Genomic DNA, 25419 nt, shown 5'->3' on the forward strand with positions numbered 1-25419 from the left:
TGAGATTGTTCTCTCGATATTTTGTACTCTCTTTAATATAGTGGATTGCTCATCTCTGCCATGGACGTAGGTCAATTGACCGAACCACATTAAATATTTTTGTCTCTTTTGGTATATTTCTCTTTAGTTATCTGATTTATCATTATTCAAGGTTTGTTTTATTAGCTTCCCCATGACACCTAATTTTTTCGATCTACATATTTGACAAATATTGTGATCATACCTATAACTCAAAGAATAACATATTTTATTCTAAATTCTAATGATTAATACTTCAATTTATTTGAGTAAAATACAAGAACTCATTACAACTTGGTCAGGATTCTTCCCAACCATCTTCCTATCAAGCTCTAATCTTTTCCTATCTTATTCAGACATCCACCTCCTTTGATTTTCTACTAACTTCTAATTCTAATTTATGTTTTTTAGTTGGCTATCTTGGTTATAAATGTTCATATTATATTCTTACTTAGCTAAAGATAGTGTTATATATATATATATATATATATATATATATATATATATATATATATATATATATATATATATATATTGCTTTTGCTCCGTATATTAATCGAATCAACATAATCAAATTTTATATTTCATCATTAGTCGGTAAAAATCATAAAACTTTTGTTAGATGTTTCCAATAAGTATAGAGTTACAAGAACCAAAATTGCAGCAACAATGTGTAAAGGTACTGTATTCGTGCACCAAAGAAAATATCACTATGTAATTGTGAGAGAAATTAAATAAAAAATTTAATTTACTGTTTTATAAGATATTCTTAAATATTTTCACTTATATGTTGGTATAAAATTAACACATTCATGGTTTTAAAAGAACGTTAAATATATTAATTAAAAACTTCTGTTTAAAATAAAATCCTTCACCATATTCATGTTTCAAAAAAAATATTTATCTTTCAACCAAAAATAATTTTTTGTATAGTATTTCAATCCAAATTCAAAAAGTTTACCTTTAGATCAAAAATTATATTTTAATTTTAATTTATTTTTATTACATGGCCTAATTAATATTGTTTTAAAATTGCTAAATAACTTTTTATTAGCTCGCCACTTAACTTTTTATTAGCTTGAAACTAATCACGTAATTGCTGTTCCAATTCAAATAAATAAAAGAAATAATAGCATTTATCTATATAACTTACTCTTTACTATTTTGTTAATATTTTGGGCTCATTAGTTTCAATGCATTTTTATGGCTTATAATATTTTAAGAGAAACAATTTTTGTAATATTAGGCGATGTGTTCTTTTTAAGAACTATTATGTAATTTAATGTTTGTAACCACAAATAAAATGATAAAAATTTGGTTTGATGTTATCAATTCTCAAATATTTTTTAGTCAAAATTTAATAACTGTATTAATGTTAGAATTTAACTTAATGTAAATCTTCAGAAATTTAATGAATTTAAAAAGCCAAATATATAGCACAATAGATAAGTTTTACTTCAAATAACGTTTGTTGTCCAAATTATATTTCTCCAAAATCTTTTTAGATTGTCTTAAAAGTACTAAATGGCTTTTTCTCAATAGCCACTTAACTTAACCTCAAGTCTGACTGTCCTTTTAATATAATATTAACATACATGTATATCTTCAGAAATTTAATGGATTAAAAAGCCAAATATATAGTATAATGGATTAGGTTTACTTCAAATAACATATGTTGTTTCCAGATTAGATTTGTCCAAGATATTTTTAAATTTTGTTTTAACAGTGTCACATAGCCTTTTTTTTTTTTTTTAATATGCCACTTAACTTAACTATAGTCAATCCTCTCTATAACAGACTTGTTTGTTCCGATATTTTTTGGCTTTTACAGTGAATGGCTGTTATACACCTATAACAGCATTTGACGTTTAAATGTTATTTGGCTGTTATAGATAAAAATTATTCAAAAAATCAATTATTTTTTATTTTTTAATATTACATATAAAAGATAAAAAAACTATTCAAATTTAAATCTCAACAGGTATGCATCTGATATTTTAAAGCTACTTAGAAAAATAGATTCTTTCAAAATTGATGGAAGAACTTTGTAATTGTAACTTGTTTGATAAATTTCATTCGCTTACTAATATACAACAACAACAACTAAGCTTAATAGAAGTGCATTTCCCGTGCGTTTGCCGTTACCCCTCCCACCATGTACAAGAACGGTCGCCCAATTAGCTTAACTTACGACTTGTTGGTGAGGCTTGGATTCCCTACTCCGTAATACCCTCCTCTCTTTTCCTCTTCCTCTCTCCCATATGTATAATTATAATATAAAAAAAAAAAAGAAGAAGTCGCAAAAGTTTCACAAGCACTTGCACTTGCACACATGACACGCCAATTTCCAAAAGCAAAGGCCTATAATGTGAAAGAAGTTCATTCACACATTCAATTGTCATTACACAGCTAGAGCCTCTGAAGCACCAAATGGAATTATGAATATTCCTAATATTCTACAGAAATGTTTAAGATGTTCAACAATATGATTCATGATACAACACCCATATCCAGCTTTGTTTCCAAGAATGGATGTTGCAGAAGTTCCATTTAAGATCTCGCCCTGATGGAAGCAACCCAAAAAAATTGTAGGCAGCTGCTCTACGCACTTTCACCCGAATTCTTGATATGACTATCCAAACACTTCCCGACTTGCATCATAGATAGAAATTCTCAGCGTTTCCTTTCTTGTCTCCACTTGTAGACAGGTTTGGTTGTTGGGTTAACAAGCTCTTCTTCACGAAGTCTGCGTTTTCTTCCCGATTTCTGGTAACATGACAAAAGTAATTCTAGAATCAAAGCTTATGATCGTTGAATACGACGAAGATATAACTTTAAAATGAATAAACACCTGTAATTCTTTCTGCATGACCATGTCCATGTATAGTTTCTCTAGATCTCTCACTCTGCTCTTTCTTGCTTCCAACTCTCGGTAAGAAGTAGCTGTCTTCCTGCGCAGGAGATTCCAATAATGAAAAGTTTGACCATCTTTGCCTTGAAACCAAAAGGAAATTAGCGAACCCATTTATGGAAGAATCCGCCCCTACCCCGGCATAAGGAAACAAAACAAATGATTATGGCAATTCCTATAATCAACTTTTAACCTATCACTTCTACACAGAGTGGTGACGCATTGGTGGATCTTGAACAACCAAGAATAGAACTTGTAACAGCTGACTTTGATGAACAAACAGCAGAAGCGTCAACAAGACGACACTTAAACATCAAGTAATCTGAACAGATTAGGTTCTTTTAGGCATATTGCCAATGGATACTTTTTGTCAGTTGCATTCTGAACAGATTAACTTCCTCCCTGCAGTTACAAATTGTTTGATTGGGGTTCAAGTGAGGGTGGTTGTAAGCAAGAACAACCTCAGCTTCAAAAATAAATGACTATGAAAAGAAAACAAGGCACTTGTGAGCCTACATCACAAAATGCAGAAGACCACTTTCTAGTATAAAAAGGACTACAACCTTTTCAAAAACTTTATCAGCTATATGGATAAAAAACGATATGTAAGTTCCTTTGCAGTTGATGTATTGTTCTATAAATCACTAAACTAGTAGTTCCTATGTCCGAAAGACAAATAGTGAACCGACATCCTATGCTAATCAATTAAGGAGACCCGTCACCCATGAAACCATATATCTGTAATCACAGTACAAGGTATATCCAAGAGCCAGTGACACAAGGTTCAAAACTCGGTGGATAATGAGCCCGTCCTTCTACCCTTCTCCACTTAAATACCAGACTTTTTTCTGCAGCGAGATTCGAACCGTGACGTGCCTAACCCACATGTCGCAAGTTGCGCTCTTACCAAAACATACATGAAAAAGCTTACATTTCCTCCTAATCTTATACAAGTTCAAAACATAATACATTAATCTGCTTTACAACATAAGAGGAAAAAGCTTACATTACCTCCTAATACTACTAGGCAAGTTCCCAGAAGCATTCAGATTACTATGTTTTGAAGCTTTAGACGCTAGCTCTTCTGCCTCCTCCCTGTCAATAAACAAAACAAAACCCAAAAAAAAAAAAAGAGCAAAGAAAGTAAGGAATTTGAATAGGAACTGCAGCATCAAAAAATATTTTTTAACAAAAACAGCAAATTTAAAGTGCTATATACATGAAAAGGGAGGGAAAATAACTTAAAGAAATGCTACAAAATATGCCATCTCGGAGGAAGTTGCGATCAGAGTCCAAGGAATAAAAAGACATAACAACTCTAATCCAACGCAAACACCATAATGCAAGGTGTACGATAGACTAAATCAACCTCGTTCCTGGCGGTCCAAGATGATTATAATAGATTCAATATAAAGCTCTTAAGCATCCCCTATATGGCCTCACGTGATCCACTTCTCAAAAAGGTGGGAATTTGAGAATAGGGAACCAAAAAAATGATAAAAGTTATTGAAAAATGGCAAGCTCTGATTGTTTGAGGCTAAATAAACCAGGTTTACAGGCTGTAAGAAATGAAAAGATACTGAAAATTACAAATGCTGGAAGGCTGAAATCCTGCAGCATGATTAAAGCTTGACAGTGAGATCCATTTAGAGTTAAAATGATTCAATATTTCCGTTACTTGTTTTTTGTTTTAGCCTTTTATTTCTCAAAGAGTCCAAGTTGAGCTAGTTCCAACGATTTAAATATTAATTCAGGCTCTTAAGAGACTCAGCCATGAGTGCTATTTAGAAATATGCATGCTATGGCTGCTTTATTAGTACAAAGGAAACCAGAGGGAGGTAATGTGAGGAGATTATTTGTGAATAAAGCTTGTGCATCCATTAGAGATAATACTACAAAACAGTAGGAAATCATTAGTCCTCCATAGACACAGCTCAATTGGTTATATAACATTGATCAAGTGATGAAGTTTCAATTCACGAAGAAAGCTAAACATTGAATGCAGTTTGCCAGGACAATAAATTATTATCAAATGGATATCTCCAAATGAGTCATTTAGTCGTATGGTAACCGTCAACCATTTTCTAAAGTTTAATGAGGTTTCACCTATGAAGAAAGCTAAATATTGAATGCAAGTTGTCAGGTCAATGGCAATCAACAAGATAATTTGAGACGTGATTGTATTTTGAGTGTATAGGCACATCAAAACAAGACTGTAAAGCCACGTTTTCCCAATCCTATACACAGAATGTGCAAAGAGGGATTAAAAATTCAAGAGGTCTTATATCTAACCTGTCTTCGGCATAGTAAACACGTCTATTTGATGGCTGATCATCAAGAGAGTGCAGCATGGCAGTTAGCTTTTCAATTTTCTGCATAGAATAAGAGTTACTGACAAGAAGGAAGGGTGATAGCTCTCAATTCTCTGCAAAGAGAGAGTAAATTACAACACGAACCACAATAGGTAACACTAAACCTTTTTCTCAGACTGAACTTTCTGTAAAATATAGCCTATATCCTGAGTCTTCATTAGCATGAGTTCGTCTTGAGTGTATTTATTTACTTGGCTCCTGCAAACATTGAAACAGTGTCCAAAAATTCAGGTCAATCACAATTGAGGAAGAAATTACCTCAACTAACAAATACGATTATTCATATCTTACTCCAATCTATGCACTCCTCCAACAGTTTTTGCTTTAACCATCTTGAAGTAGAACTCATCTGGATTCCGAAATGCTGCTTTTTCCTTGAGTTTCTGTAGAGCAAATAAAGAAGAGTATTATTCACATATCAGATCAACTGTAATGTAACAAATCCCTGAGGGCAAGCGATAAAGGTACAACCAAAGGAAAAACAAAAGAACATTTAAGAATCCATTCAAATTGACTACTTTCAAACACAGCCAAGGATTGTGATCTTTTAATACAAATAAACTGTAAAAGCCCCATTGTGGCAGGCTGACTTTCTTTCCTTCTTCCATCCTTTCTTTATTTTTCTTCAGTGAAATAACAAAGTTGGACCTTGCAACATATATCACACAACCTTTTTTTATGACCGAAAAATACGTCTGGGGCCAACCTTTTGGACCAACCGCAGCCTTTGAAACTCGGTAATAATGGGCCTGCCCTTCTACCCATCTCCACCTAAATACCAGGCTTGATTCGCATGGAGCAGGGCTCGAACCTGTGACCACTGACCTAAGTCACAAGTCCCTCAATCTTTGCCACTTGAACTAAGCCCCGGGGACAAATATCACACAACCCTTATAGCTTATTCATGTCTCAATCACGTTTTAAGCTATAAAACTACTTCAATTTTTCATGGACTGCCAAGTCTAATTCAACTAATATCATATAACCCTTTCAATTCCCTGTAGAACAAAAAACAAATTTACCTGTAAAGTTTGCTCCTTTTTATGGAATGCTGTGGCCCGAACCACATAATCTTTGTGTTTCTCGAGCAACCCAAATTTTTTCCTTGCTTGTCTGATAAAATTTACAACAAAAAAAAAACAAGATTAAGCTAAAGCAACTCAAAGCAAAGAAATTAGTATCTATGAAAGTAATTAGAGAGTCACTTACGGCTGAGCTCGCTCCTTATGAGCTCGTCTAGGAATAGCATTCTTGAACGATGACATTTTTCTACAATTGATTGACTGAAACGACAATGACTATTTTTCCAAAGATTTCACCTTTTACCAAGTAGCAACTACAGAGAACCGCCTAAAATCAGCAAAACAAAGCAATTGTAAAAGACCCACATCAAAACCAATTAGAAAATAGAAATATTCGATACAAGAATAAGGAAATCCACTAAGACTCATATTATAATTAGTGAGACAAAGAGAAACATACAGTTGAACTTCAGAAATAAAATCAGAGGAAGAAGCGAAAAAGAAAGGAGGGTTTGATAGAGCTGCTGGTATTTAAAATTTGGGCTTTATTAATTGGGCTATAAAGTGAGAATTGGGCTAACTGAGGTTTGGGCCAAGGTATTTTATTAGGATTTTTACACAAATAGCCGACTGGATTTAATATTTATTTTTTATACATCAATTATATACTACTATACATAGATATATACATATTACACATATATTATATATTCGCTTGCTATTTTTAATTTAAGTGGTTGGGTGAGTAGCTACTTAGGTTAATTCTTCATAAAATGATTCGGAAATTTCATGTTCTATGTAGAATACATCATATAATAATTTATATATACCTAAAACTAATCTCACGAGTTTAAATAAACATAAATGTAGAGAAGTACCCTTTAATTGTATTATCCAACTATATTGTATTGGTCTAAGAATTAAGTTGTTGCTTAGTGGAAAATACCACTCATGCGATGGACCAACACAATATAATAACTCGCACTACATGTGCCCATATGGCACAATATTTTCTTAAAAACAATTCCAATACTGCAATCACACATAGCCCTCGGCTCAACAATACTGAGTACTACAACAACAACAATAACACAGGAGTTCGGCAAGTAAATCAACACAAGAATAAACAAAACACAATAAAACGGAATAATGAGCTCATAATGAAAGACATAACAAGTAATAATGGCTTCAAATATGAATAACTCAACAAAGAGAGAGATAATATGTGACAACAATATCAAATAAGAATAACTCAACAATAAGGAGATGATATGTAACATTGATGTCAATTAAGAATAACTCAACAATAAGAGAGGTAACATGTAATAACGATTTCAAATAAGGATAAATCACAATAGAAGAGATAACATGTAATAATGACTTCAAATGAGGATAAATCAACAATGGAAGAGATAACATGTAAATAAAAGAGGCAACAACTTCAATTAAAGCATATAAGCGTATATTCGGCAATAAAGGATAGAACGTGAACTAATCAACTTCAAATAAAGTATGTAAGGGTAAAGTTAGCAATGGAGGATATAACATGATAAGGCAACTTCAATTTAATATACATAAGAACCCTAAGAGTCTAAACCGGTCAAGTTTCCACATATAAGTCTTGTACACACTCGTCACCTCGTGTACACGTCTTTCACGTAGTTCAAATAGTGCAAACAAACTGATCCCTACAGGGTAGTTCCCACACACAACGTTAGGCAAGATACTTACCTCAAAAGCCCTCGATCAATACTCTAAAATAGTTTTTCCTTTACAATTCACCTCCGCTGGGCTCAAATCTAAATAAAATCGACTTAATAATATCAAATAATGCAAGAGAACTCAATTTCAATAAATAAAGCTATGATTTTTATATAATTCCTCAAAAGTCAACAAAAGTTAAGCCCGGGACCGTCCGGTCAAAATCCGGGTCCAAGAGTAGATTCCGACCACCCATAACCCCATGAGTCTATATATGTATTTTGTTTCAAACTCCGACTCCAAATCGACTCTCAAAACACAAATTCTCATTTTTCAAAACATAGGCAAAGTTTCTCAAATTTTCACTTTGATGTTAAATCTCATATATAATCATGTAAAATAGTTAAAAATTGATTAAAATCACTTACCCAAAAGTTATAGATGAAAATCCCTCTTCAAAATCGCCTCCTACTGAGTCTAAGGTTCCAAAATATGAAAATGAGACCAAAATCTCGCTCCTCAGATCTTATGTCCAGTCGCAATTGCGACCTGTGGTTTGCAAATGCTAGGAAATAATCGCAAAAGCGAAGACCTTCACACCCATGTTGTCATCGCAAATGCGATGATATGTTCGCAATCGCGAACTATAGACATATCGCAAAAGCGATCAAGATGATTGCAAATGCGACCACTATGCAGCCCAGGCCAATATTGCAAATGCAATGGGGGTTCGCAAATTTCAGGCCACAGTGCATTTCGCAAAATCAAAGAAGAGCACGCAAATGTGATACTCACAAATGCGATATATTTCTTGCAAATGCGAGATCAGAACACCAGCAAAATCTGAACCTTCTATGAACTCTCTGAAACGTGTCTGAAACTCACCCTAGCCCTCGGGGCTCCACACCATATATCAACACAAGAATGAAATCATAACACGGACTCACTCGCGCAATCAAATCATCAAAATAACATCTAAAACCATGAATCGGACCTCCAAAATACATGAAATCAACGAGAAACTCAAGAACTTTTAAAAACACAATCACGCGTCCGATTCCTTTCAAATCAACTTGGAATGACGCCAAACTTTGAAAACAAGTTTCAAATAACAAAATGGACCTATTCCAAGTACTGAAACAGAAATTCAAACACGATAACTATGAAGTCAACCTACGGTCAAACTTCTAAACCTCAAGTCCCCAATTTTTGGCAAAACAGCACAAATCAACTTACGGACCTCCGTATTCGATTTCGGGCATATGCCCAAGTCAAAAATTACGATACCAACCTGTTGTAGCCATCAAAATACCGTTCCTGGGTCGTTTTCACAAAAGCCAAACCTCGGTCAACATTTTCAACTTAAGCTTCTAAAGTAAGAACCACTCATCCAAATTCATCCTGAAGCATCCATAAATCAATTACGACCGCGCACACAAGCCATAATACACAATATGACGTTATTCAAGACTCCGAACCACTGAATGTATCGTTAAATCTCAAAATGATTGGTCGGGTCGTTACATTCTCCCTCTCTTAAACAAACGTTCGTCCTCGAACGTGCCAAGAGTCTTTCCCATGCCATCAAGTCATTGTATAAACTCACCAAGCACATAATCACGGGTGATCCCACATCACCCCAATCCACATAAACCCGACAACATTATTCCAAGCGAAGGTTATTCCTTCCACTCATGTCGTAAGCCTTAGAACCAAATTTTCACATCTACTAAGGGCCATATTATCACATAAAACCATTGTAAAATCCTCAACTAGATGCAACAGCTCATGCATACATTCACAAGATAATACCACACGACATAACACATCGCCCATATGCTCATAACAATAACTTTGACCACAATAGCTGCCTATTACGAAGCCCGATACCGGCAAATAGACTCATATCAACTAGAACCTTGTTCCAGACCTTCACAACACTAACAATGATACAAGAAACATGCGGAACTCATAATTACTCACTCGACTAACAAACCAAATGCCACCTGTGCACACCCCTCGCAATCCAAACCCAACAAGCATGACTCAAACACGACTGAATATGAAAAGAGGAACACATGAAATAACTATCAAACAAGTTCAACAGGCACGACTCCACACCGATACCATACTGTGAATCCAATCCACAAGGAAGAAACAAGATACCCGCAACAACTACAACAAATATTACCTTAATATAACCTCGTCGCGGCACATGGCCCGATACACCAGGTCCCCATCCTCCATTCGGAATCATGAGTGAAATAAATATCTTGTCATGACCCAAAATCGAACTAGTCGTGATGGCACCTAACCCATCCCGTTAGGTAAGCCAATTTTTAACTAACCAATTTTAATAATAATTATTAAAGCAATTTAAGTGAATAAAGATCCAAATCTTATACAATTCCCAAGAACTGGTAGTACAAATCATAAGCTTCTAAAAATATAGTATACAAAGCAAAAATGAAATAAATACATAGTCTGTTTGAATAATACATAAACAGAGCTTTTATAAATCTAAGGCTACCCTGAACAAAAGGCAGCTACAACAGGTACGCAGGTACATCTTCAAATCCCGCAACCATCGAGCACAGCAACAACAACAGCCAACATCTGCACGCAATGTGCAGAAGTATAGTATCAGTACAACCGACCCCATGTATTGAGTAAGTAACAAACCTAGTCGTAGGTTGAAAGTAGTGACGAGCTTCCACCAAGGTCGAGTCCAAAACCAATAATCCACTACCGTCCATAACAACATAAAGCAAATAATACCAGAAGTAACTAAGGGATAAAATACTCATCCAAATAATGATTTCAAAAATAGTAGTTCTTTCTTTCAAATACATCTATGAAAACCCAAATCGTTTGCCGAAGTTGCCAATAATATGAATAGTTTGAAAATAATAAATTTCTCCAAAAATCTTTTCAATAATAAATAATATATTTTATTTTCCTTCCGGATAACCCGTGTAAAACAAATGTATCACTATGCCCATCTATCAAAATGTGTGAGAAATCTTAACTGATGTGATGTTATATAGTATGAGAAAAAATACATCTCTATGCCTGTATGTCATGTGTGCATGCCAATGCGATGCAACTCAGTGATAAAATTATAAACAACCATTCGGGAAGAACATCACTCATTTACAGTCCCTCGGGCAAACCTCACAGTCACCCGTGCCACTAGGGCATACCTCACAATCACTCTTGCCACTCGGGCATACCTCACAATTACTCTTGCCACTCGGGCATATCTCACAATCATTTTTGCCACTCGGGCATACCTCACAATCACTCGTGCCTCCCAGTCACTCAGCACTCGGCACTCTGCACTCGCACTCAGTAGGTACCTGCGCTTACTGGGGTGTGTACAGACTCCGGAGGGGCTCCTACAACCCAAGCGCTATAATCTGCACGGACAACTCACGTGCTGCACGGACAACTCACGTGCTATAATATCATATCAGAATCCGCACGGACAACTCACGTGCCATAATAAGCCAATAAGGCATGCTGCAGGCGGGTAGCCCCGATCCATATAATAGTAATAATGACCAACTCACGTGCTGCACGGCCAACTCACGTGCAATAAGAAGCCAATAAGGCTTGCTGTAGGCGGGCATCCCCGATCCATAAAATATCCTCACAATCAGGCCTCGGCCTCCCTCAGTCATCAATCTCTCCAGTCTCTCTCTCATGGGCTCACAATGTCATGAGAATAGCCCAAAATGATGATATGATGTATCAATAAATAACAACGGAGACTGAGATATGATATGCAATGAAATGAATATAAATTTTTCAATTTAAACAAATATTTCATAGCAATATGGCCTCTGTGGGTCCCAATAATACCGGCACATAGCCTCAACATGATTTTTAATATAATTCTCAGCATATAAAACTACATAGAAAATGCCAATATTATTTGACTATAAAATTTCATGGAACCAATTACGTCACAATTTTTATAGTGCACGCCCACACGCCCGTCACCTAGCATGTGCGTCACCTATAAATAATTCACATAATACGTATATTCAGGGTTTATACCCTCAGCTCCAAGATTAGAAGAGTTACGTACCTCGAATAAGCCAAATCCAAAGTCGAGCAAGCTAAACAATGCTCCAAAAATCCCATTATGCACGTATCAACTTCCAAACGGCTCGAATCTAGTAACAATTAATTTGATTTAGCCCACAAAGATTATAGAAATTAATTCCATGTCAAATACTAATATTTTTCAAAAATCTGAAATTGTGACCCAAAAATAACTCGTGGAGCCCACATCTCGAAATCCAACGAAACTCACAAAATACGACAACCCATCCAATTACAAGTTCAACCATACTAATTTCACTCAAATCCGACTCCAAATCGGTATTCAAACTTGAAAAACTCGTTTTGTGACATTATAGAAATTTCCTTCTATTTCTCTTGAAGATTCAATAATCTTACACCAAATATGAAGATTAATTCATGGAATATAATCACAAGGGAGTTAAGAACACTTATCCCAGGTTGTGTGGTGGAAAATTTCCTCTCCAAAATCGCCCAACCCGAGCTCCAAAATCCGAAAATGGAAAAAAAATCTCGGAACCCTTGTTTTAAACACTGCCCAGGTATTTTCGCACCTGCGGTGTCTGGGCTCGCACCTGCGCATCCGCATTTGCGGACAAAGATGCGCGCCTGCGGAAACAACTAGCCTTCTAAAACCTCGCATCTGCGGCCGTTTTCTCGCATCTACGGGCTCGCAGATGCGCATTCCCATTCACACCTGCGGTCGCCTCACGCCAGCCCTAGTCCGCATCTGCGCTAACACCTTCGCACATGCGGCCTCGCAGATGCGGAAAATTCCTCGCACCTGCGAGCACTGCCCAGTTCCACACTTGGCCACTTTTGCGACTGATCTCGCGCACATGTGGCTTCGCACCTGCGATCAAAATCTTCGCAGGTGCGATCACACCAGTAGGCAGCGGTTCCAGCATTTCCTTAAGTCCAAATTTGATCCGTTAACCATCCGAATCTCACCCGAGCCCCCTCGGGACCCCGTCCGAACATACCAACAAGTCTCATAACATAATACAGACCTACTCGAGGCCTCAAATCACACATAACAATATCGAAACGATGAATTACACCACAATTCGAAATTATTGAACTTTGAAACTTCAAATTCTATAACTTGCGCCGAAACACATCAAATCACGTCCGATTGACCTCAAATTTTGCACACAAGTTACATTTCATATTACGGACCTATTTCAATTTCCAGAATCGGATTCCGACCTCGATATCAAAAAGTCAAACCCCTGGTCAAACTTCCCAAAAATTTAACTTTCGGCAATTCTAGCCAAATTCCACTACAGACCTCCAAATAATTTTTCAGACACGCTCTTAAGTCAAAAATTACCATACGGAGCTATTGAAATTATCAAAATTCGAATTCGAGGTCATTTACACATAAGTCCGCATCCGATCACTATTTTATCTTAAGCTTTAAACCTTGGAACTAAGTGTTCCAATTCTTACAAAACCTCACTGGATTCGAACCAATTACCCCGGCAATTCACACAACAACTATAAAGTTTAATTTGAGCAGTAAATAGAAAAACGGGGTTGTAATACTCAAAACGACCGGCCGGGTCTTTACACATCTCGGCAGCTAAAACACTCTACTAACTCAATCCCGTAATACCAAAACCATAAGACAAAGCAAACTTCCCATACATGTAGAACACCCAAATCACAAATTGTGGCCAAATCACCTAGAAATCACGTCAAAACCTATTGTGCTAACTAACAGGAAGTCTACCCAAGTCTCATGACCCTCATTAGCAACTAAATCAGAATGATATACATGGGCTATCACAATAAAATCCCCCAACTGGTGTGAACACATGAATATAGTACACGAAGCACAAATATACAAGGTCATCCAATTAATAGTTAACATAATTCTAATAAAATAAAGGTGTCCAACAAATGATATATCTAAATTCCATACAATATCCCAAGGACTGGTAGTACAAGTCATGAGCTACTAAGACTGGATTATTGCAAAAACTGATATGAAATAAATATAACTTCTGTTTGAAATGTACATAAACAGAATTTAACTCTAAAACTACCCAGGGACAAGTGGTATCCACACCCGGAAGGCATGAACATCTTCAGATTCAGCTCCCGTCATCCACCGCAGCTCCGCTCCAAGATCTCCACGCAAGGTGCAGAAATGTAGTATGAGTATAACTGACCCCGTACCAAACATTTGAAATAGGCGACTCGATTTAATATTTACTTTTTACACATCAATTATATACTGTTATATATAGATATATACATATTACACATATATTATATATGCGCCGACTATTTTTAATTTAAGTGGTTGGTTGGATAGTTACTAAGGTTAACTCTTCCTAAATTGATTCAGAAATTTCTTGTGCTTTGTAGAATACATCACATAATAATTTATCTATACATAAATGTAAAAAAAGTACCCTTTAATCGTATTATCCAACTATATTATATTGGTCTTAGAATTGAGTTGTTGCTTAGTAGAAAATAGGAGTGGCGATGGACCAAGGCAAGAGATATGGGCTTAATGGACATGGTAGTATAAAACACTAAGGGGGTTGTTTGGTTCGAATACGGCTTATGCCGGGATAAGTTATGTTGGGATTAGTTATGCTGTGATTAGTTATCTTGGTATTATTTTTTATCCATTGTTTGGTATGTTGTATTATAAATGACAATTGCATAATTTCTAAGAAGAAGGTATAAGTTATCCCGACACTAATTACCTCACCCTCTACAAGGTATAAATTATCCTGGTACTAATTATAATCCCGGGATAACTTATACCAGGTTTGCTAACCAAACAAAGTATTAAGGTGGTATTAAATTTTTATACCAGCACTATACCTTCTTATACCTCATACCAAACGACCCCTAATGGGACAGTGTAGAGCGGGACATGCAAAATATACCAAAATTTTAAATTTTAAAAGGGCATAATAGGGAAAATTCAAAAATTGGATCAATAATGGATTCGAGTGAAAAAGAAAGATTTTCCTAAATTACTACAGTGAGTAGTGATTGATAGATTGAAATTTAGAAAGAATGAAAGATGAATTATACGTAGAGTGATGATGCGCTGAGCGCTCTTTATTTTAGTAATGAAGAAAGATGCATGCCACCTTTATGAGGTTAGCTGAAGAACAATCTTATAATAGATTTCAGCGCATTATTGTGACTGAAAATAGCCAACATGATCAGCCGACCAAGATATCCTTTAGGAAGATGAAAAATAATTTGAAATTACCGGTTTTAGGCTGATGGATAGTGAATTAGTGATACTCATGAAATGAATATAGTTTGGGATTCATTTATATGTGTTTTCATCTAGTTCGCTGAGAATTAGGCTAAGTTAGGGTTGGACAAAGGTATCTCAATTAAAATGACCCCGAAATGTTTTGTGAAATGTGAAATACATCACATAATAATATATCTATACTTAAAAACTAATCTTATGAGATACATTGAGCATAAATATAAGAAGATACTCTTTAATTGTATTAACTATATTTTATATTGGTCTTATAATTGAATTTGTTCGGTGGAAATAAGAGTGGCAATGGAGCAGAGGAAAAAAGTCTTAAGAGGATATACTCGAGCAATGCATTAATGGGGTTAGGTAATGCAAGGCATGCAGGTGAATTACACAAGAAGTTCAAATTTTAATTGGTTAGGAACGGTTAGTCGAAAAATCAAGTCAATATTCGATTCTAGTTACTCTTAAAAGTTTTCAAAAATGAATTAAGGAAAATGGGATCATGATACGAAATAATTGAACTGAAAATATCATGTAACTTGCGAACATTATCCGAGAAATTTGGACCGTTTGGGCGGTAGTATCGAGTTGCGTTAGATCAAAGAAATGCGCAAATTTAACACACTTGTCTATTATTGATGAAGTACATTACAACGTGTTCCCAAACTCGAAATAAAATAGTTATTAGTTGCAAAGGGAAGGACAAGAACAATTTCATTCTTATTTCAGATTCCTTCATAATATTTTTTACATCCTATAATAATGTAGAACCAATAGAATATGGCTATGATTCATTGATGTGTAACATATAGTGGGGGCAAAATAATAATAAAAAATAGTTATTCACACATATTATCCATTAAAAATGGATTGGATAATATAATAAAATTCTTAAAGACGGGTCAAATATGGATAAAAACCATATTATCCACTTAAAAAATGGATAACCAATGAATAACTAATGAATTTAACTTTTACATTTGTAAAGTTTCAAATTTGGGGTTCCTCGAGTTTGGGATACTAGAAATTCTCCCAATAGTGATCGTATTCAAGAAGTCATGGATAATATAGATATTAATATCATCCACCGGTTAACCTATTTTTTTATCCGACGTCGGATATTTTATTTGTTTCTACCTTACCCATTTTGACCCGTCCATATCCGATCCGACTCGCCCATATCCGATCCGACCCGCCCATTTGCCTATGCCCGAATAAACCCCCAATCCATCCTCAAAACCCACCCCACCGCTCATTAATTGTGTGGAATACAATTCATGGATTAGCTTTTTCCTCTAGTAGATCATAACTTTCTACCCATATTTTTCTTTGGTATCTCATAATCCCTTGTTCAAACTGCATCTCTGAGATCGCTAATGGGTCAATTCTCAATATAAAAATGAGTTCTTGAACTTCAAATTCATCAGTGTAGCTCATTAAAATATCTTGGGCCATTTGGGATGCACAACTAATAGCCACTAACATTCAGCCTAGTCATCAGTTCTTTTGGACAAGACATCAGTCGCAACATCATCTATCCCATTTCTATATTGAATTTTCACCAAACTATACTTTATTATAAACTTATTTACTATCTCAAGAGGAATTTTAACTTAATTACATTTAAATATATAATTACCAATTATATAAAAATTAGTATTAAATAAGTATCCATTTATATTAGACTTTTAATAGACAATAACTAATACACACGCATCAATTATCCTCTAATCACGTAGTGTATCCACTATTTTCGTCGCTCTTTCTCTGTCCGTCACTATCTCTGTGTTTTCTTTCCTCTACCCTATTTTTCTTCCTCTGATATTCTCTATTTCTCTTCTCTTTTCTTATTCCTTTTTCCTTTCTTTTTCTTTTTCAGGGAGTTCAACAATAAATTTCAATTGTTTGGCTATTCCCGTTGCACAATTGTTGTTTATATTGAAATTGTTAATCAATAAATTTTGAAGATGTTTGACTTTCCACCATTGATAGCCATTAAAAAGCTCTGAAGATTTGAATTCGAATTCAAGTTCGAGCTTTTAAAAAATATTATTTGTTTGGACTGAATGTATTGCAAACGATTTAGAATACCCTTTGGAATTTATATCTAAATTTTGAGGGTGTTTGATGAATATTAGAGTTGATGTTTGCTGAATTTTAGATTAAAACTCGAAGAGGAAGAAAAATATATGACATACAAAACACATACACAACATACTGCATTTAAAGTTGTATTTTTAAGATTATATTAAAGTTATAAATAAGGTGTATGAAAGTCATAAATAAGTTGTATGGAAGTTGTAACCAAGTTGTAGAAATAATATATATGGATAAAAATAAATTTTATATATATATATATATATATATATATATATATATATATATATAGTTGTATTGTATGAAAAATAATTCTTGATGGTGGTGGTTAGTAGTTGTATGAAAATTATATTTATGGTGTATGTTATTGTAGTTGTATTAAACTTGTATGAATATAGTATGAAGTTATAAATAAATTATAAACAACTTGTATATTGTATTATAGTTGTAGGAAAATTATTTTTAAGTTGTATGTTATTATAGATGTATTAAATTTATTTTAAATTTGTTTGAAAATTGTAGATAAATTTCATATATTATTTTAACAGGAATCTTGATTTAGTAGAGAAGAAAAAGCAGAGAAGGAGGCTATTGTCGTGATGTCCAGCGACTCACTGCGATTGTGGTGACTAAGGGTGCAAACGGGCGGGTTGGGTCGAATATGGACGGGTCAAAATGTATATGTAAAAAAACGGGTAAATTATCCAACACGACTCATATTTAAAACGGAGTAAAAAATGGGTTAACCGGCGGATAATATAGATACCCATATTATTCATGGCTTCTTGAATATGATCACTTTTGAAACAAATTTTTCAAACTTAGGAATCCCCAATTTGAGGTTTTACAAAGGTAAAAGTTAAACCAATTAGTTATCCATTGGTTATCCACTTAGTTATCTATTTTCTAAGTGGATAATATGGTTCTTATTCATATTTGACTCGTTTTTAAAAAGTTCATTATCCAACTCATTTTTTAATGTATAATATGGGTGAATAATTTTTTTCTTTTAACCATTTTGCCACCACTAGCGATAGGGGTGTACATAGGTCGGGTTGGTTCGGATTTTCTAATTACCAAACCAAACCAATTGTATCGGGTTATTAAATCTAAATACCAAACCACACCAAAAAAAAATTGATTTTTTTAATCTCAGTTTTTCTCGGACTTTTCGGATTTTTTCCCATAAAGTCTTCATAGCACAAAACGTAAAATTTGTGCTCCAAATATTTCTTTAATCATAGTAAGACAGAACTATATAATGTGTTTTTCAATAAAATAACATAAATATGAGATGAGTCATGACATTGTACTAAAATATTCAACAATAAAGATAATAAAATTGCATAAAATAAATATTATTAATAAGCTCTAATAAAAACAAACATAATTTAAAATTACGACTAATAAGATTATTTACATGACTAGCCACTAAAAGAAAAATAAGTTATACATTTTATCTAAACCACGAAAAAAATTAAAAAATAGATATCCAACACTATTTTCATTCATAGTACAATTGAATTGAATGTTTTATTAGTATTAGTGTTGATTTGATTTTGATTTAGGATTTATGGACTATAAAACAAATTGGAGCATTTATGGACTATAAAACTTATTGGAGCATCCAAAAATTATAAGCCGAGTTTGAAATAATACGTTAAAAGATAAAACTATGAAAAAACTTAAGAAATATTATAAACTACTCTACAATAAATATTTTTATGTATTAAATATATTTAAAACTTCTATACATATAATGTCGGGTTGGTTTGGTTTGGTTTGGCTTCGGTTTGATATTTTTTAGTTAAAATCAAACCAAACCAACTTGGGATTTTTTTTCCAACACCAAACCATAATCAAATTTTTTTCTCGATTTGACTCGAATTATCGGATTGGTGCAGTTTGTCGGTTTCATTTGTACACCAACTAGCGGTGACTATAATCTTCGAAGCAAATTGCAGCGATGACAAGTCGTTGGAGAAGAGCTAATATTGTTGACTTTGTTTACAATAAGCGGAGAATTAATCCACAAACTGGATATACCAAAAGGAAACAATCCCTATAGTGTTTGAAATTACTCTAATGTTTTCTTGCAACGGATAGCAACCAATGACTAGGCAAACTGAGACACCAATCCAATTGTCCTTTAAGGTGTCAACAAACAAATTGGGATCCACCGCCATTAGTAGGATCAGTGCTACTGGTACTTCTAACCAATTACAACCACTTAAATAATTTTCTTTGTGACAACTTTATATAAATGTATAACTAAGTTATTCATGTAGAAATAATCAAATTTGCAAACACAAGCAATTTGAGGATTGATAAATACACATTACTCCTAGCTCCCTAATCGAGGTTTCTCATGGCGTTTGGCTAGAGATACGGTATTTTCTTTGCTAGCCCTATTGAATAAAGTAAGAAAACAGGAAAGAAGGAGAACAAATGCTAAAAATTCACATTAACGGACCGAAGTTTTAGAGCCCGTTTGGATTAGCTGATTTGAACTAGCTGATAAGCATTAGGTGTTAAAAAGCACTTTTAAGTGCTGAAACTGATTTAATAAATAAGCAGTTACGCGTTTGGATACAAGTGCTGAAATTGATAATAAGATGTTACAGTATTTGATAAAAAAAAGTGCTGATAAGCTTTTTTCTGTTAAAATGACTTAAATAACCTTATAAGTGTTTACACCTATAAAGGCGTAATATCTTCAAAATTTTAGATTCCAAATCGATCCAAATACAAAATATTTTATTTGTCATTTTATTTTAAATACAAATGTGCTTAGATAAGATAAATTTTATGATAAATATAATTTATTTTATGATAAGCATATAATCATAAGTTATAATAATTAATAAATTGATAAAAGTTTCTCAGTAAAAAATAAATCTAAATAGGATAAAATATTTGAAGAGAAACAAACACTGTCTTTATCAGCACAATACTTAGAAAGCAACATAACAAAATATTTGACATGTCCTCATTTATTATATATAGTTCAAAGATTAATACACAATCACATAGATATAAATATGCAAAGGAATAGAGAATTTGCTTATCTTAAATAGTCAATGAGCATTGCAGACTTGAAGAGGCGGAGGGAAGGGGTTAGGTTGAAATAGTACTTGAGGCAGTGAGTATTGATGCAAGAGTTTTGTTCTAAAAAAGAATATTTAAGAATAAAATAATAAAAATTTTGGTCAAACTTAAAGTGCTTATAAGCTAAAAATTTATAAGCTGGGAGTGACCAGCTTATGGCTTTTGGCTTATTTTTGACTTATAAGCAATTGGCTTATAAGTACTTTTAACTTTACCAAACGCGTAGATAAGCAGAAAAGTGCTTATAAGCTACTTTGACTAGCTTATAAGCTTAGCCAAACACCCTCTTAGTCATAAATAATGAAAAATATCAAGTTAAAAACAACTTTAGACTCAAGCGCCAGTGATGAAATTAAATTGCAGCAAAAACATTGAGATTAGGAGGATAGGAGGGAGGCGATAGAGGAAGCGAAGAGAGGAGAGATGAGAATGGAAAAAAAAGAAGCTAATTACGGATGTAAAATAGGTAATATATAGTTGGAAGGAGTCTATTTAGATAGAATGTATATAATTTGTATTAAAAAAGTTAATTATTTTTGGTAAACAGTAATTAACTTCAAATATTTCGGGTAAATAACTTTATAATTTTGTATATCTATGAAAAAACTCTTATTCAGAACTAAGGCCAAATTACTTAGTAACAAATTATCTTCATACCTAGAATCAGAGGCGGATGTAGTGTACTGATTACGGGTTCAACTGAACCCATAACTTTTGACGCGGAGTAAAAATTTGTATGTAAAATTATTTTAAAATTATAAAAATAGTAGATATGAACCCATAACTTTAAAAATTGAACCCATAGAATTTAAATCCTGGATCCGCCTCTGATAGTATTTATAATCCGTTGATCTCTCAAGAACTTCAAACTAACACGGAAGATATGAATGAAAGTAGTACATTATCATGTAAAAAAATGGATGATAAAATAGCTAGTTATTACAATTCTATATGCATGGTCACAAAAATAAAGGAGGTCACAGGTATATTTGGATGAAAGTGGCCAGTGTCGCAAAATCAGAATAGTTTGGCTATTCAAAAATTGAGGATTAGAAAAAGAAGAAAATTCAAAGTTTTTATTTTCTACTCGAAAGCTACACAAAATCATTTTTTGTAGCAAAATTTTGACTTAGATAACACCGGTCTTTTTTTTCTGCTTTAAAATTCGATTGGTACATTACCAAGTTGGCAAGTTGAATCTATTTTCTGGTCTCACCCTAACCAAGACGAAATTGGTAAGTTGGATTTTAATATATTTTGCCATATTATATTGGTGTTGTCATTGTCGAGCAAATGCTTTTGCTTCTAAAATTTTAATTTGGTCCTCTCATTTGTTGCTATTTTTAAGTAAATGCAAACAAGAGTTTTATTGTGATTTGAAAATTAATTTTTATAAACTGCTAGACCTAGATTGATAACTTTGCCTGCAGCTGCATCTATTTCCTCTGCATGATCATGAAAACAATACGAATAATTCCAAAAAGAACGTGCACTACATGTTAAGTTGTACCTGAGAGATTTCACATTTCAAACATTCTTAGTACTTTATCCTTAATTTGCAGTGATAGAGTAAGGAAAAATACAGAATTAAGGCCACATTATTCTGTCTTTTAGTCCAACAAAATTGATGTACCAACTCTCCGAGAAGTTTCATGGAAGATGAAGTTTGGTGTTTTTCCCTAAAAAACTTAACAAATCACTAAATTCTCCAGCAAAGTGACAGCACACCTTAGAAGAAACTCCTCTTTTCCAGGAAATAAATCTTGAATTTTGGTGTTCCACAAGAAAAAAAATCTCATATATATTAAGTTCCCGTTATATGCAATATCTAGAAAAGGCAATATTATCGAGTTTAACGCATGTAATTTTACCTCAACATATATGTTTTCGTAGTTTGAGCACGTAACTTAATTATAAATATCATATTCTTATCATTGTGTTAAAACTCTTCATCTTTGTTGTTCAACCTGACTTCCCATAAATCCTTTATAACAATCATAATTAATTTTTGAAGTAGATGCGCTAAGCAATGGCGGAGCTAGAAGCCCGGAAACAAATTTGGTTGAACTCTTAGTAAGTTTTGCTCAAACAATATATTTGTACTTAAAAAATTATTAAATATATATAAATATTAAATTTAGAACTCAATTACTAGTACTTGAAATCGTCATCAAAAATCAAAATTCATAAAATTGACATCATGGCTGGCAATAAGCCGATAATTTTTTAACTGGCCTCTTGCTAAATGCCAAGTTTTAGCCCCACAAAAGAAAAATAGTGCAAGAATTGAAAAGAATGACCCCAAAAAAAAACAGAATTGAAAAGAATGGTTATTTGTTTTATAAAGTTGCTTATAATAATTGTTCACATGATAATCTAGTGTATTTTCTTCCTTTAACAGAGTCTAATACCTAACCTGGGGGAAAATAGATAATTAAAGTTTACCATCAGTTCACGACAAACCGCCTATTTCTCATGACTTTTCAAACTTTCCTACCGACTAAACATTTCAGAAAAGAATTATTAATGTAAATATTCTCATCAACGGAATTGACTGGTCATGTTCATTTTCTGAGATTCAATTTAACAAGAATAAACCGACAACTTATGAGTATGAGTTTCAAACTACAATCAGAAAAACATTATTAGGAGTATAGGATGATTATGGAACTTTATGTTATCTAGCTGTATTTGTAAAATAATTATGGAGAAGATAAAATAACATAAATGTAAAAGAAATAGAATTTAATCGGAGCCCACTGAATTCACAGTATTTCCTTAAGGAATTTAATCCCCTCCTAGTACCCAAGGTTGTGGATTATTTCCTCCCAAGATAGAACGAATTACACACTGGTGTAGCGATACTTCAAACATCAATATTTCAGCGAACAAAAAGATCGGTAGCAAATCACACTTACTGATGCTTTGTTTGTAGTTAAAACAATACAGAAGAAAGGAGGAGAAGACAGAAATTCGTATGAAAAATCTGAGAGAATAAACTGATATTTATAAACAATGTTGAGTTCAAACTGAAGAGATGCAACTCTTCAAATTCGAAGAGGTGCCAACTGTTTCTTACGTAGTAGGTTGGATAAGATAGCCGGTGTTCATTAATATGTTTGCTTCAAGTCCTGAAGTCCACGTAAATGAGTGCGTGTGCCAACAGTGTGTGATGGATCGATAAATTATCGTCACAATCTTAACATAAGACGTATGCTTATGTCTCCTAACTTTTTGGATGTCGGTTTGGATCTCTAATCTATTACCGTTAGCTTTTGTTTCCATTTGTTGTCTAATGTGTTAATATATGTTGTAATGTGGTTTTATGTGGTTTTGTATTTACTGTATATAACGTTAATTAGCTATCTCAAATCACTATATTTCTAAAACGAAAAAGGGCCGAATCTGTCCTTTTCCTATCGAAAATTAGTTATCAGTAACCTATGTTATACTTTCCTTCACTATCCACTCCAACCATTACCTATTTTAATATTTTTACCCTCACAACTAACGGACCCCTTTAGTAAGACACGTAGCACAATCTGAAACAACCTAACCATCTACCCGTTTACCCCACCCAATCAGCCCGACTCGATAGCCCCAATTCAGCAACACCAAGAGAGGTCCAACAACGTCAATCGCCTCTCCTCTTCTCTGATTCCGCCGGCGCCTCCAACTGCCCCCATATTCTATTTTAACAAATTTCAGCACAAGCAAAGAAAGGCAATGTTTTGTATAAAGGAAAGAATTTGAGATTGAAGCTTAAACCTCTAGCTGCCTGCATGAGTATTTTTTTTGTTTCTTTTATTGGTAGCAAATGTAAAAGCATAACCAGTACAAGTAGATTACATTAGACTCGAGAGAGTGAGTCAAAACAAAATTTTCCACCATCAGTCCACCACATTCCCACCCTCCTCCCTGAATAGAAGATTTCTTTGTAGTTGTATGGTTTCCCATAATTGTGTTTCTTTTTTCTTTTTTTCTATCTTTTTCCCTAGGATGGAATTTTGGCTCAACTAATTTTTATGAATTCTCTATTTTTCATGGAAGGCCGTGGTAAATCATGGCTTATGGAAATTATGTGATTAAACATTTGTAATGTTTGTACACGAGGGGAGAGTAGGCCACGACGAGGTGGTGAAAATGAAAAAAAAAAGGTAACTGGGAAAGAGCAATTAGAACTAAAAAGTTATAATAGCTCAGAATATAAATGACTAGGAGATCATATTGATTGAAATAGATTTAGGATATCGCTGGTTATTGCTCAATATCTTAGGATCTAAAAATGATTGTGAATGGCTGAACTCTGCTTTGCGGCTTGTGGTGAAATTTGTTAAAATAAAATTTGGGGGCAGTTGGAGGCGCCAGTGGAATCGGAGAAGAGGGAGGCGATTGATATTGTTGGACCTCTCTTGGTGTTGCTGAATTGGGGCTATCGGGTCAAGTAAATGGGTAGATGGTTAGGCTATTTCAGATCGTGCCACGTGTTTTACTAAAAGGGTCCGTTAGTTGTATGAGCAAAAATATTAAAATGGGTAATAACTAGGGTGATAGTGAAAGAAAGTATAACGGAGGTTACCGATAACTAATTTCTAATAGTAAAGGGATGGTCCTTTTCCGTTTCGAAAATGATCGGCTTTTTTTACTTAGCATTAGCGTCACTTTGATTCTCCAAATGACTCAAACATAAGAATGGTAATCTATGGGTTATATCTAATATGTGAAAGATAAGTAGTGAAAACAAAAACAAATACGTTCAAGGGGTCAAAACTCAAGTTTTGACAAATAACACTACATATTTATTGTATTTGTTTTTTCCACTACAACTTATAAAGATATTTCGTT

The 25419-nt window shown here is 33.9% G+C and overlaps 1 protein-coding gene across 2 annotated transcripts; it reads right to left on the reverse strand.

Moving 5' to 3' along the window:
* Positions 1-2362: 2362 nt before the first annotated feature.
* On the reverse strand, positions 2363-6877 carry LOC107832006 (putative U3 small nucleolar RNA-associated protein 11). Of its 2 annotated transcripts, XM_016659809.2 has the most exons (9): positions 6784-6877; positions 6511-6651; positions 6324-6414; positions 5593-5684; positions 5406-5499; positions 5222-5301; positions 3941-4024; positions 2870-2969; positions 2363-2784 (listed from the first exon to the last, which is right to left on the reverse strand). In XM_016659809.2, exons 2-9 carry the CDS (start codon positions 6564-6566, stop codon positions 2692-2694), a joined length of 690 nt encoding a protein of 229 aa, XP_016515295.1. In that variant the 5' UTR covers positions 6567-6651; positions 6784-6877; the 3' UTR covers positions 2363-2691. The 2 variants fall into 2 exon arrangements, with proteins under 2 accessions (XP_016515295.1, XP_075087080.1); XM_075230979.1 differs by lacking the exon at positions 6784-6877 and having other exon boundaries at positions 6511-6699.
* Between the last annotated feature and the right edge of the window lie 18542 nt (positions 6878-25419).

Source organism: Nicotiana tabacum, chromosome 15 (assembly GCF_000715075.1).
Source record: "Nicotiana tabacum cultivar K326 chromosome 15, ASM71507v2, whole genome shotgun sequence".
NCBI lineage: Eukaryota > Viridiplantae > Streptophyta > Magnoliopsida > Solanales > Solanaceae > Nicotiana > Nicotiana tabacum.

What these genes read in the sequence shown, in the direction of transcription:
- LOC107832006 (XM_016659809.2), bottom strand. Translation starts at nt 6,566, where the DNA reads ATGTCATCGTTCAAGAATGCTATTCCTAGACGAGCTCATAAGGAGCGA. An exon ending in AAAAGGAGCAAACTTTACAG is followed by an intron (nt 5,685 to 6,323) that starts GTAAATTTGTTT and finishes TTTGCTCTACAG; the next exon opens with AAACTCAAGGAAAAAGCAGC. An exon ending in TCATGCAGAAAGAATTACAG is followed by an intron (nt 2,785 to 2,869) that starts GTGTTTATTCAT and finishes TCATGTTACCAG; the next exon opens with AAATCGGGAAGAAAACGCAG.